At 48.2% G+C, this 14,243-nt stretch overlaps 2 protein-coding genes across 2 annotated transcripts in view; both read right to left on the bottom strand.

Annotated features, from left to right (window-relative positions):
• Positions 1-3,168: 3,168 nt before the first annotated feature.
• LOC308157090 (chymotrypsin B-like) lies at positions 3,169-8,633 on the bottom strand (the record flags this gene model as incomplete). Its single annotated transcript, XM_080530569.1, has 7 exons — positions 3,169-3,448; positions 6,503-6,636; positions 7,444-7,624; positions 7,719-7,800; positions 7,903-7,982; positions 8,197-8,300; positions 8,582-8,633. The coding sequence occupies 7 exons, from the start codon at positions 8,631-8,633 to the stop codon at positions 3,287-3,289; spliced, it is 795 nt and encodes a 264-aa protein (XP_080386695.1). The 3' UTR covers positions 3,169-3,286.
• A 3,643-nt stretch (positions 8,634-12,276) lies between these two features.
• Positions 12,277-14,243, bottom strand: part of LOC308158472 (chymotrypsin B-like) — a gene marked incomplete at its 5' end in the record, with an annotated part of 6,668 nt that continues 4,701 nt past the window's right edge. The window contains 2 exons of the mRNA XM_080532106.1: positions 12,277-12,621; positions 13,808-13,941. Of these exons, the coding sequence (XP_080388232.1) occupies positions 12,460-12,621; positions 13,808-13,941 (296 nt within the window). The 3' untranslated portion in view covers positions 12,277-12,459. The remainder of the gene's footprint in view (positions 12,622-13,807; positions 13,942-14,243) is intronic.

Raw genomic sequence — 14,243 nt, forward strand, 5'->3', positions numbered from 1 at the left:
CCGTTGGTCTATCACTTCGCATAGCACAGAGGCACAAGCACAGTCTGCCTCAGCCTCTCGCCAGCAATCAGCTAGCTTTGGGAGCAAACTCTCCTGGTGCCAGGGCATGCATTATATTTTTAAAACAACACATTTTACATCATTTATTTTTATTTTAACAACATTTTAACACATTAAAGTTAAGAATAATGAGTAAAATAAATAAAAAATATATATATTTTTGAGATAAAAAAATATTAAAAATGTTTTTTAAATGCCTGGGTGAGGCACTGCCTACCCTGCCTCACCTGACTGCACGCCACTGACAACAAGTAATTACAGGAACACTGGAACACGACTTACAGGTGTCTGTGTCTGCTGCAGCAGGGACTTCCTGTCCATTCTGATGTTATAGTCTATGAACAACATTCGTGACGTTAGAATTATAAGGTTCTATCTCCATTTTTGTCAAAATTGAGTTTTTTACATAATCTGATCCATTAGGTGTTTATTAATGCCTGTGTGGTGTTATTTTTCAAATGTTGACATTTTTGAGTTTTTTTTTTGAGTAATTAATAAAATACAAAGGTTCCATCTCACAAAACATAATGGAATGTAAAAACGTTGACGTTCAATATCTCTGAACTGCCCTAAACGGAGATAGAACCTTATAATTCTAAGCTCACAACATTGTTATCAGTCGATGGGCAGGGTTGCATTATTTTATGACACTTTAACAGCCTAGCATGAGCCTAGCAAACCCAGTTTCATTTCTACCAAACAGAGATCACAGCAGATGGTTATGACCTTTGTAACAGTTTATTCTAAATGACTACAATAAAAAAATAATAATAATGCTAATTAATTAATGTTCTAAATGTTCTTCTAAAAGATAATGTAAATATGTGTCATTCACCATCAGCCTTCCAAAAGCCTCTACAGTTGTACTAAGTTTGTTTGTTTTGGTAAATGGTAAATGGACTGCACTTATATAGCGCCTTTTTTGCTGCTCCAAAGCTGCTCCAAAGCGCTTTACAACGGCCTCTCATTCACCCATTCACACACACACACATTCACACACCAACGGCGGCAAGCTGCCATGCAAGGCGCCGGCCCGCTCACTGGGAGCAATTTTGGGGTTCAGGGTTAGGGCTCGAACCGCCGATCTGCCAACCTTGTGAACATTAGGCGGCGACTCTACCTCCTGAGACACAGCCGCCCCCTTAAATGTACCTTGCTTGTGTTGTCTTCTCTGTCAACACACCCCTTCCCGGAACCTGCGGTCCCTAGGCATGGGCCTACTCGCCACCCCCCGCACCAACCTACGGACCTTCAGGGGCAGAGCTTTCAGTGTGGCAGCTCCCACCCTCTGGAACTCTCTCCCCACAGCGATCCGCAACGCCACCCCCTACCCTGGACACCTTTAAATCAGCCCTCAAAACTCACCTGTTCTCTAAGGCCTTTGGCCCCTAGTCTAGTTTTGTCACTCTCGTTGTCTTGGTTTCTTTGTTTTGTTTTTCTGTTCTGTCTGTCTGACTGTCTGTCTGTCTGACTGTCTGACTGTCTGTCTGTCTGACTGTCTGACTGTCTGTCTGACTGTCTGTCTGTCTGACTGTCTGACTGTCTGTCTGTCTGTCTGTCTGCAGGTGGGTGGAACTGCAGCCTGTCTGTCTGACTGTCTGTCTGTCTGTCTGTCTGACTGTCTGACTGTCTGTCTGTCTGTCTGTCTGTCTGTCTGACTGTCTGTCTGTCTGTCTGTCTGACTGTCTGTCTGTCTGTCTGTCTGTCTGTCTGTCTGTCTGTCTGACTGTCTGTCTGACTGTCTGTCTGTCTGTCTGTCTGTCTGTCTGTCTCTCTGTCTGTCTGTCTGTCTGTCTGTCTGTCTGTTCTGTCTGTCTGACTGTCTGACTGTCTGTCTGTCTGTCTGTCTGTCTGTCTGTCTGTCTGACTGTCTGTCTGACTGTCTGTCTGTCTGTCTGTCTGTCTGTCTGTCTGTCTGTCTCTCTGTCTGTCTGTCTGTCTGTCTGTCTGTCTGTCTGTCTGTCTGTTCTGTCTGTCTGTCTGTCTGTCTGTCTCTCTGTCTGACTGTCTGACTGTCTGTCTGTCTGTCTGTCTGTCTGACTGTCTGTCTGTCTGTCTGTCTGTCTGTCTGTCTGTCTGTCTGTCTGTCTGTCTGTCTCTCTGTCTGTCTGTCTGTCTGTCTGTCTGTCTGTTCTGTCTGTCTGACTGTCTGTCTATGAAATCTGTAAAGCGTCCTTGGGTCTGAGAAAGGCGCTATATAAATCTAAGATATTATTATTATTATTATTATTATTATTTGTGCCTTTAATTGTACGTTTGTTGTTGCTGAGGGATGGGGCTGGACAAATGTAGTGTTTGTTTAGGGTTAAGGACGGTTAGTTGCATTGTTTTCAAACAATGGAATAAAACAAGCTTACATGTTGAGTTCTGATGGGGTAAAACAGATATAACTAGACAGGGACAAGAGTTAGTGCTAGTTAGCTAACTCCCCTGCACCCCCCGGCAAAGACCACGTGTCTTTACGTCACTCAGAGGCCGAGCTGTGGCGTTTTGAATATCGCCCCATTCATTGTCAATGGGATTTTTTGTCCTCTAAACGGGGCATTGTGGGTAAACCGTATGTCGGAACCTTCCGCCGGTCTACTTAGTGCCAAAACTGTGGGATGAGTAGCCAGGCCAAATCTACCTATAATAATAACAAATATATATGTACGAGAACATTAAGTGTGCTTGCAGGTTGCAAGCACACTTAACTAAGCTCATGAGACATATTCCTCAAGAAACAATGGCTAAATATGATTAAAATCCCAAAACCAAACAGTAGCTGTGTATAGGTAGTAACAGAGCCATTTAAAGATAAATATAGGTATCTATGGTTCAATAAATATATACTATACATATAAATATAGTATGTATGGTTCTATGAAGTAACTCTTAGGTGGAGGAGGTACATACAGACAATGATGGACCAGAGTCATCTATGGCCCTGTCATGCACATGCATCTAGCGCCCTCTAGTGGTGTGTGTAGTTGGCTTGAGGTAGAGGCTAGTTGAGGTAGTGACCCAACAACAGTAGCCCTGGTGGGGGTGGTAGGGGCTCTACAGAGACAGTAACCAGTCAGGACAACAGCACTGATGTTCAAGTGTTTTTATTGAAGGTTTGTCACATGTCCAGTTTAGACAGAAGAGTGAAGCTCTCAGTGCTCAGTGATTAAATCACAGGTGTTGTTATGCTGGTCAGGACAGGGCAGGTTAGGGTTAGGGTCAGGGTCAGGACTGGGCTCTCTTAATAGGAGGCCATGGTCTGGTCCACCCAGGCGCGCAGCTCGGTGACGCGGGCGTAGACGGCGGGGGTGGAGGTGGAGCAGCGGCTGCTTCCCCAGGAGACAATGCCGACCAGGGTCCAGGCGTTGTCCTTCTGACACACCAGGGGGCCGCCAGAGTCTCCCTACAGAGAGAGAGAGGAGGGTGGGGAGAGGAGGGTGGGGAGAGGAGGGTGGGGAGAGGAGGGTGAGGAGAGGAGGGCGAGGAGAGGAGGGTGGGGAGAGGAGGGCGAGGAGAGGAGGGTGGGGAGAGGAGGGCGGGGAGAGGAGGGTGGGGAGAGGAGGGTGAGGAGAGGAGGGTGAGGAGAGGAGGGTGAGGAGAGGAGGGTGAGGAGAGGAGGGTGAGGAGAGGAGGGTGAGGAGAGGAGGGTGGGGAGAGGAGGGTGAGGAGAGGAGGGTGAGGAGAGGAGGGTGAGGAGAGGAGGGTGAGGAGAGGAGGGTGAGGAGAGGAGGGTGAGGAGAGGAGGGCGGGGAGAGGAGGGTGAGGAGAGGAGGGTGGGGAGAGGAGGGTGAGGAGAGGAGGGTGGGGAGAGGAGGGTGGGGAGAGGAGGGCGGGGAGAGGAGGGTGAGGAGAGGAGGGTGAGGAGAGGAGGGTGGGGAGAGGAGGGCGAGGAGAGGAGGGTGAGGAGAGGAGGATGGGGAGAGGAGGGTGAGGAGAGGAGGGTGAGGAGAGGAGGGTGAGGAGAGGAGGGTGAGGAGAGGAGGGTGAGGAGAGGAGGGTGGGGAGAGGAGGGTGAGGAGAGGAGGGTGAGGAGAGGAGGGTGAGGAGAGGAGGGTGAGGAGAGGAGGGTGAGGAGAGGAGGGTGAGGAGAGGAGGGTGAGGAGAGGAGGGTGAGGAGAGGAGGGTGGGTGGAGAGAGGAGGGTGGGGAGAGGAGGGCGGGGAGAGGAGGGTGAGGAGAGGAGGGTGAGGAGAGGAGGGCGAGGAGAGGAGGGTGGGGAGAGGAGGGTGGGGAGAGGAGGGTGAGGAGAGGAGGGTGGGGAGAGGAGGGTGAGGAGAGGAGGGTGAGGAGAGGAGGGTGAGGAGAGGAGGGTGAGGAGAGGTGGGTGAGGAGAGGAGGGTGAGGAGAGGAGGGTGGGGAGAGGAGGGTGAGGAGAGGAGGGTGGGGAGAGGAGGGTGGGGAGAGGAGGGTGAGGAGAGGAGGGTGAGGAGAGGAGGGTGAGGAGAGGTGGGTGAGGAGAGGAGGGTGAGGAGAGGAGGGTGGGGAGAGGAGGGTGAGGAGAGGAGGGTGAGGAGAGGAGGGTGGGGAGAGGAGGGTGGGGAGAGGAGGGTGAGGAGAGGAGGGTGAGGAGAGGAGGGTGAGGAGAGGAGGGTGGGGAGAGGAGGGTGAGGAGAGGAGGGTGGGGAGAGGAGGGTGAGGAGAGGAGGGAGGGTGAGGAGAGGAGGGTGGGTGAGGAGAGGAGGGTGAGGAGAGGAGGGTGGAGAGAGGAGGGTGGGTGGGGAGAGGAGGGTGAGGAGAGGATGGTGAGGAGAGGAGGGTGGGGAGAGGAGGGTGAGGAGAGGAGGGTGGGTGGGGAGAGGAGGGTGAGGAGAGGAGGGTGAGGAGAGGAGGGTGAGGAGAGGAGGGTGAGGAGAGGAGGGCGGGGAGAGGAGGGTGAGGAGAGGAGGGTGAGGAGAGGAGGGTGAGGAGAGGAGGGTGAGGAGAGGACGGTGAGGAGAGGAGGGTGAGGAGAGGAGGGTGAGGAGAGCAGGGTGGGTGGGGAGAGGAGGGTGAGGAGAGGAGGGTGGGTGGGGAGAGGAGGGTGAGGAGAGGAGGGTGAGGAGAGGAGGGTGAGGAGAGGAGGGGTGGGGAGAGGTGGGCGGGGAGAGGAGGGTGAGGAGAGGAGGGTGAGGAGAGGAGGGTGGGAGAGGAGGGTGAGGAGAGGAGGGTGGGGAGAGGAGGGTGGGGAGAGGAGGGTGAGGAGAGGAGGGCGGGGAGAGGAGGGTGAGGAGGGAGGGTGAGGAGAGGAGGGTGGGGAGAGGAGGGTGAGGAGAGGAGGGTGAGGAGAGGAGGGTGAGGAGAGGAGGGTGAGGAGAGGAGGGTGAGGAGAGGAGGGTGAGGAGAGGAGGGTGGGTGGGGAGAGGAGGGTGAGGAGAGGAGGGTGAGGAGAGGAGGGTGAGGAGAGGAGGGTGGGGAGAGGAGGGTGAGGAGAGGAGGGTGAGGAGAGGAGGGTGAGGAGAGGAGGGTGAGGAGAGGAGGGTGAGGAGAGGAGGGTGGGGAGAGGAGGGTGAGGAGAGGAGGGTGGGGAGAGGAGGGTGAGGAGAGGAGGGTGAGGAGAGGAGGGTGGGGAGAGGAGGGTGAGGAGAGGAGGGTGAGGAGAGGAGGGTGGGGAGAGGAGGGTGGGGAGAGGAGGGTGAGGAGAGGAGGGTGGGGAGAGGAGGGTGAGGAGAGGAGAGTGGGTGGGGAGAGGAGGGTGGGGAGAGGAGGGTGGGGAGAGGAGGGTGAGGAGAGGAGGGTGAGGAGAGGAGGGTGAGGAGAGGAGGGTGAGGAGAGGAGGGTGGGTGGGGAGAGGAGGGTGGGGAGAGGAGGGTGAGGAGAGGAGGGTGAGGAAAGGAGGGCGGGGAGAGGAGGGTGGGGAGAGGAGGGTGGGTGAGGAGGGTGGGGAGAGGAGGGTGGGGAGAGGAGGGTGGGGAGAGGAGGGTGAGGAGAGGAGGGCGGGTGGGGAGAGGAGGGTGGGGAGAGGAGGGCGGGTGGGGAGAGGAGGGTGAGGAGAGGAGGGTGGGTGAGGAGAGGAGGGTGGAGAGAGGAGGGTGGGGAGAGGAGGGTGGGGAGAGGAGGGCGGGTGAGGAGAGGAGGGTGAGGAGAGGAGGGTGAGGAGAGGAGGGTGGGGAGAGGAGGGTGAGGAGAGGAGGGTGGGGAGAGGAGGGTGAGGAGAGGAGGGTGAGGAGAGGAGGGTGAGGAGAGGAGGGTGAGGAGAGGAGGGTGGGGAGAGGAGGGTGAGGAGAGGAGGGCGGGGAGAGGAGGATGGGGAAAGGCAGGGGGAGATGAAGGAAAGAGAGTGGGGTTGGTAACTTGGTAAGAACGAGATAACGAGGTGTTAATAAACAACGTTAAAAACAGTAAAGAAAAGGTCAAAAGGTGGGAGTGAAGTGAAGAGATGGATGATGGGTCAAATGAAACAAAGGAATGGAAGAGAATGGAAGTGTATATGTGTGTAAAGAGGAGGATGCTGAGGAGAAGAGAGAGAGAGACGGTCTCACCATGCATGAGGTAGCTCCGTCAGCGCCGGCGCAGATCATCACGTCGGAGATGTTGCTGCCCCAGTGCTTCTTGCACTGCTCGTTGGACAGCAGAGGCAGAGCGGCCTGCTGCAGCTTGTTGGGAGTGAACATGGCTGTGGGGGGGTATATGTTTGGGGTTAGGGTTAGGGTTGTAGGGGCTATTGAGTTGATCAGTATTAGACGTTTTTTCTACACAATACGTGACGTTAGAATTCTAGAAGGTTCTATCTCCATATTGGGTCATAATTGAGTTTTTTTTTTTACATAATCTGATCCATTAGGTGTTTATTAATGCCTGTGTGGTGTTATTTTTTTAAATGTAGATTTGTTTTTGTTAGTAATTAATAAAATACAAAGGTTCCATCTCACAAAACATAATGGAATGTAAAAACTTTGACGCTCAATATCTCCGAACCACCCTAAACGGAGACTTGACTGGCCTGCACACAGAGCTCTGACCTCAACACCATCCAACACCTTTGGGATGAATTGGAACGGCATATTCTAAAATGTAGTAGAAAGTATTCCCAGAAGAGTGGAAGCTGTTATAGCAGCAAAGGTGGGACCAACTCCATATTAATGCCAAAATGGTTTTGGATTGAGAAGTTCGACAAGCACATATGGGTGCGATGTTCTGGTGTCCCAATACTTTTATCCATATAGTGTATGATTGTGCATGGCCAATTCATTTTTCCAAATACGGTATATTGACCCTTTTTGTGAGATAGAGGGGTAGGTGTGTGTGTGTGTGTGTGTGTGTGTGTGTGTGTGTGAGTGTCTGTGTGTGTGTGTGTGTGTGTGTGTCTGTGTCTGTGTCTGTGTCTGTGTCTGTGTCTGTGTCTGTGTGTGTGTGTGTGTGTGTGCATGTGCATGTCTGTGTGTGTGTCTGTGTGTGTGTGTGTGTGTGTGTGCGTTCTCACCGTTGTAGCGAGTCAGTCCCCATCCTGAGGTCACACACTTCGTGCCAGCGGCGAAGACATCAGCACTTTCAGACAAACACACGGGAGACACGTTGGTTGTCAAGGTGACGGGGGAAGACAACCTGATCAGGGCGATGTCGTTGTTGATGGTGCTGGGGTTCCATGATGGATGGGTGAACACCTGAGGGGGGGGGGGGGGGTTAACAAGGTAAGGGGGGAGGTTTGATCGTTGGGGGTGGGGGTGGTGGAATGAGGGTTCTGGTTGGGTGCTGTACCTGAGCAGGCTTGATGGTCTGGGTCTGCTCGTTGCTGCTGGAACCTCTGTCGTGCTCTCCGACGACCACGAGGTGGGAGGTCCTGAAACACAGCAGCAGTCAGTCAGTCAGTACCTCTACCAGTTCATCTATAGTCCACTCCTGAGTGGTGTGTGTGTGCTTGCGTGTAAACATAGTTTCTGACCTGACGTTGCAGTGAGCGGCAGTAACCACCCAGTTCTCGTTGATCAGGGAACCGCCACAGAAGTGGAAGCCGCTGGTTTGCTGTCAAAGGGGAGAGCAGCAGGCTTATACAGGTGGTCAAAACATTCTAACATCCTTACATTATAAACACTCAACATGTATGGGACTGATCCACTAACATTCCCACACCTTCAGTGGTGTTCATCATCATCATCATTACTAAAAGGACAACAGAGCCTAGCTGGTGTCAGCTTGGCTGGGGGACATGGACCACGAGGACCAGATGGGGACTCACCTGCAGAGACACCTGCCAGGGCCAGGAGTGGGGGACAGCCTCCTCACCGTTGACGATGCGGGCGTAGCCAGTCACCACAGGGGAGATGTCGGGGGTGCCGCAGCCTGGACACAGGAGATGGGGGAGTCACTTACTGAAGTAACACTTTGGCTTAACTTTGGCTTGATGTTTTTATCAATTGAGGCAAGCCAGTAAAACGCCCTCCATGGAGTCACAATAACTATATCTGTCACTTCTATTCCATTTCTATAACTAGGCCATTAACCCGACTAAACCAAGCTACAGGTCTAACTGATGTCCAAACCAATCCTTGGAGACTGCAGAGGAGAACACTTATGTTCACCTTACATAACCACCAGCAGAGGAGAAGAACACTTATGCTTACCATAGGCGGCGCTGACGAAGGCGAGGCAAGATACAACCCAAAGGAAACCCATTGTGTTAATGTGTGATTCTGAGAGGACCAGGACACACTATTTATCCCTGTGCCCTGTCCCTCGTCTACCAATGAGAGGCCTTGGTTGGTCCGCCTCACCCCACAGTCCAGGCTCAAACATTAACCCTGGGACTGAGAGGGGGTGGTCTTTTTTAAATGTTGGAAATGTATGAATATCAGCGTGGTTTGGATAAATGACATTGTAAATGAACCATTCCTCAGGAGGAATGTTGAACATTTTGATTTACTGTGTCAGGTTTTCTGGTTACTGTGTCAGGCTCAAGAGTTCGTGAGCTTAGAATGATAAGGTTCTATCTCCGTTTAGAATGATAAGGTTCTATCTCCGTTTAGAATTATAGGGTTCTATCTCCGTTTAGGGCAGTTCAGAGATATTGAGCGTCAAAGTTTTTACATTCCATTATGTTTTGTGAGATGGAACCTTTGTATTTTATGAATTACTAACTCAAAAATGTCAACATTTTAAAAATAACACCACACAGGCATTAATAAACACCTAATGGATCAGATTATGTAAAAAACTAAATTTTGACAAAAATGGAGATAGAACCTTATAATTCTAACGTCACGAGTTGTTGTTGTAATCATGTAGGTAGATGGAAAAAAGATTGTCTTTCCACAAATCTTTATTAAGCTTCGAAATGTGTTCAAAAACAGTGTTCAAAAACGTCCCCAGCCCCATGTTTTAACATGATACCAAAAGAAGAGGTGGGCCACAACAAATGATGGATTGCATCTTTAATATATAACAAATGACGTGGTCAAAAATGACTGTGGGTATAAACCAGATTACAAAAGTGAGTTTTGAAAGAAAAAGTCAGTTTAAACTGAACTCTCTGGTATCAGGTGTTTATCATCACAATCTTCTCAGCCTTCTCAGCCACCAGTGGGGTGTACATGCTGACCTTCAGTCTCCGGTGGTCTTGTGTTCTGTACTCAGCACAACCCTTTCCCTATCTGGAGCCGTGTCCCGCCCGTCACAGTGTACACCTGCTACAATTCTCTCCCTCCTTTGCGATATTTGAAACAATCTTAGCACCCTATTTTACATCTGATTACAACAACAAGTCTTTGAAAAACCCCACGCTGTAAATCTAAATGTTCAACATTCGTTGTGAGGAATGGTTGATTTAGAATTTCATTCATCCAAACTGTGTTGATATTCATATTGTGCATTTAATCTTTCCAACTTTTAATGTACATAGTTACAACTTTGATTAATCGTGAGCTTAGAATGATAAGGTTCTATTTTAAAAACAACACCACACAGGCATTAATAAACAAACTAATGGATCAGATTATGTAAAAAACTCAATTTTGACAAAAATGGAGATAGAACCTTATAATTCTAACGTCACAATATGTAACTGAAAGTCTTACAATTTGAATCCAGTTTGTTCCATTATAGCACCTTGGACATTGAATTGAAAAAGGTTGTTTTGCCTATCATCACTTCTCTGCTGTTACTAAAATATTTCTCAAAACGAGTTGGTATGTCTACTTGAGTGGCAACAGACTAAATCAGAAAGATCTGTTCAGTCGTTTTTCATTAAAGCAGATTGTGTGAAAATGTAGCATTTTTTATATAAAAAGTTTTGCTAGAATTAACATTGTATTTGCATTATAACTTGCCTTCATCACCAATGTATCAAGAAAACACTGGAAATACTGTACAATGTAAAAAATAAAAAAATAAAAAATAAAAACAATCGTATAAACAATCGTTCATAAATGTAAAGGCACATTGTGACGTTAGAATTATAAGGTTCTATCTCCATTTTTGTCAAAATTGAGTTTTTTACATAATCTGATCCATTAGGTGTTTATTAATGCCTGTGTGGTGTTATTTTTTAAATGTTGACATTTTTGAGTTAGTAATTCATAACATACAAAGGTTCCATCTCACAAAACATAATGGAATGTAAAAACTTTGACGCTCAATATCTCTGAACTGCCCTAAACAGAGATAGAACCTTATCATTCTAAGCTCACGACATGTAAAGACTTCCCAGTCCCAGGGTTAATGTTTGAACCTGGACTGTGGGGTGTGGTGGACCAACCAAGGCCTCTCATTGGTGGACGAGGGACGGGGCACAGGGATAAATAGTGTGTCCTGGTCCTCTCAGAAGCTCACATCACATTGACACGATGGATTTCCTTTGGTTCGTCTTTTGCCTTCCGTTCATCAGCTTCTCTCCATCATTACTACTGAATTTAATGGTCTGATCATTGCTGGTGATTTCAATATTCACAACAAAGCCAAAGAACTCTATGTTCTGTTAGATGTTTTTGAACTTCAACAATAATGATCCACTTCCACTATAATGATCTATAAAGAGAATCTTAAAAACTATAACTTAGAAATAAGAAGCACCAGACAATCATTTTTTCTCTAGGATCATAAACAACAATATCAATATATCAATGCGCATCCTTTTCAAAACTGTTGACAGACTAACAAATCCCCCAACGCGCATTGTTCAGGAATTTCACCCGACTAGTAAATGCAATGAGCTTGCATCCTTTTTTAACATTAAAATAGAAACCATTAGACAAGGCATTAGCTCTGTGTCAGGCATGAAAAACATGTCTCCATTAACACCCCGAAATAGGGCGGACATAACAACCATGTCACAATTTAACACCATCGATTACAAGACCCTAGATAAAATCATGTCACGTCTTAAACCATCCACCTGTGCCCTTGATGTCCTGCCAATAAGCTTTTTAAGAAACATATTTAGCTGCATGGCAGGCAAACTAATACAAATAATCAACGCTTCCCTTTCATCAGGAATCTCCCCTGAAGCCCTGAAAACTGCAGTTATTAAGCCTCTACTAAAAAAGAACAGCCTAGACCCATTTGTACTAAACAACTACAGACCCATATCAAACCTTCCCTGTATAGGAAAAATAATTGATATGGTTGCCCACGAACAATTTAGCAATTATTTGACACGAAATTATCTCTTCGATGACTTTCAATCAGGCTTTCCTACATAGCACTGGAACGGCCCTTATTAAGGTCCTTAATGACATTTGCGTAAACATCGACTCAAAAACAATCTCAGTTTTGGTACTACTAGATCTTAGCGTTGCCGATGACACGACCACGACATTCTAATAGATAGAATCTACAGGACAGAAGCTACTATGTCTGCATTGGCAACTTTGTATCTGACCAAATTAAAATGTGGGGTTCCCCAAGGGTCAATCCTTGGCCCCTTTCTATTCAATCTCTACATGCTTCCATTGGGACACAACATAAAAAAAAGAAAATTTGCCTACCACAACTATGCGGATGACACTCAAATCTACATAGCCCTCTCACCGAACGACTATAGTCCCATTGACAATCTCTGTAATTGCATTGAGCAAATAAACGCCTGGATGACACAAAACTTCCTCCAACTAAAGAAGGACAAAAATGAGATAATTGTATTCGGTGCACCTGAATACAAGTCAGTGCAAAACTTGATTCTCTCACTCTAAACAAAAAAAAAGTCACTCTAAAAAAAAAAAAAAAACAGAAATCTTGTAATTCTAGACTCCGATCTAAACTTCCACAGCCACGTAAACTCGATATGGAGCTCTCCAGAGACAGTAACCAGTCAGGACAACAGCACTGATGTTCAAGTGTTTTTATTGAAGGTTTGTCGCATGTCCAGTTTAGACAGAAGAGTGAAGCTCTCAGTTCTCAGTGATTAAATCACAGGTGTTGTTATGCTGGTCAGGACAGGGCAGGTTAGGGTTAGGGTTAGGGTTAGGGTTAGGGTCAGGGTCAGGACTGGGGTCACTGCTCACGGCTCTTAGTAGGAGGCCATGGTCTGGTCCACCCAGGCGCGCAGCTCGGTGACGCGGGCGTAGACGGCGGGGGTGGAGGTGGAGCAATAGCCGCTTCCCCAGGAGACAATGCCGACCAGGGTCCAGGCGTTGTCCTTCTGACACACCAGGGGGCCGCCAGAGTCTCCCTGCAGAGAGAGAGGAGGGTGGGGAGAGGAGGGCGGGGAGAGGAGGGTGGGGAGAGGAGGGTGGGTGGAGAGAGGAGGGTGGGGAGAGGAGGGCGGGGAGAGGAGGGTGGGGAGAGGAGGGTGAGGAGAGGAGGGTGGGTGGAGAGAGGAGGGTGGGGAGAGGAGGGCGGGGAGAGGAGGGTGGGGAGAGGAGGGCGGGTGGGGAGAGGAGGGTGGGGAGAGGAGGGCGGGGAAAGGCAGGGGAGATGAAGGAAAGAGAGAAGGTAAGAACGAGATAGAAAGATGTTAAACAACATTAAAAACAGTAAATAAGTCGAAAGGTTTAAGTGAAGAGATGGATGGGTGAGGGGTATGACAAAAAAATGTACTAAAATGACGGCTCAGTGGAATAAATTAGAAATTAATTAAACTGGCAAAGAGAGAATGGAAGTTCAGAGAGAGAGAAGCAAACCGCTCCGCTCAGTTGAATCTCTGCACACCCACATAACTGTAAAACGGGCAAAGAAGATCACCTCTGACCCCTCACATCCTGCTCATCACCTCTTCCAGCTCCTCCCCTCACGGAGGCTCCTCCCCTCACGGAGGCGCTACAAGTCGTTGTCCACAAAGACTAAACGCTTCACTAACAGCTTTTTCTTCCATAGCCATCAGGACTCTGAACACCTCCCTCTTGCCCGCTCCTCACTGTCATGACCGACATGCGTGCATACCACGATTGTTTGTTGTTGTCTATTTATTTAATGTTTTGTCTGATGTTGTCTTGTGCACTTCTTTGTTTTTGTCATTTGTGTGCTGCAGAGTTCAATATGCTGTACCGAGAACAAATTTCACCGGCTTTGGTCGTGTGGCTAATAAACTATCTACATATCTACCTATCTATCTACATATCTATCTATCTATCTATCTATCTATCTATCTATCTGTCTATCTGTCTATCTGTCTATCTGTCTATCTGTCTATCTGTCTATCTATCTATCTATCTACAGTATCTATATATCTATCTATCTACCTACCTACCTACCTACCTATCTATCTGTCTATCTATCTATCTATCTGTATATCTATCTATCTATCTATCTATCTATCTATCTATCTATCTATCTATCTATCTATCTATCTATCTATCTATCTATCTATCTATCTAGAGAAAGGTTTGTGAGGTAGAGAGGGAGAGAGATGGTCTCACCATGCATGAGGAGGCTCCGTCGGCACCAGCGCAGATCATGGCGTCCCTGATGCTGCTCCCCCAGTAGTTCTTACACTCGTCGTTGGACAGCAGAGGCAGAGCGGCCTGCTGCAGCTGGTTGGGGGTGTTGGCGTCTGTGTGGGAAGGGGAATTATTGGTTAGAGGTTTCAGAAGTATTTCCAACATACAATTGTGCATGACATGTGCAATTCATTTTAACAATATATTTTGTAATAGATTATTTATTTCAAAACAGTACACATGAAAAACAAAATAAGTGTCTGCCCATCCCCTCCCATAGTTCTCCATTACACTATATTTGGAATATCATAACAGTACAACAATTACAGGTTACATCCACATACAGCACAGCTTATTTTCACAATGTATTGACCGCTCTTCATGGGATAGAGGGGGGAACCGTGTGTGTGTGTGT

The sequence above is a fragment of the Nansenia antarctica genome (assembly GCF_963989245.1).
Source record: "Nansenia antarctica genome assembly, chromosome: 5".
In the NCBI taxonomy this organism is placed as follows: domain Eukaryota; kingdom Metazoa; phylum Chordata; class Actinopteri; order Argentiniformes; family Microstomatidae; genus Nansenia; species Nansenia antarctica.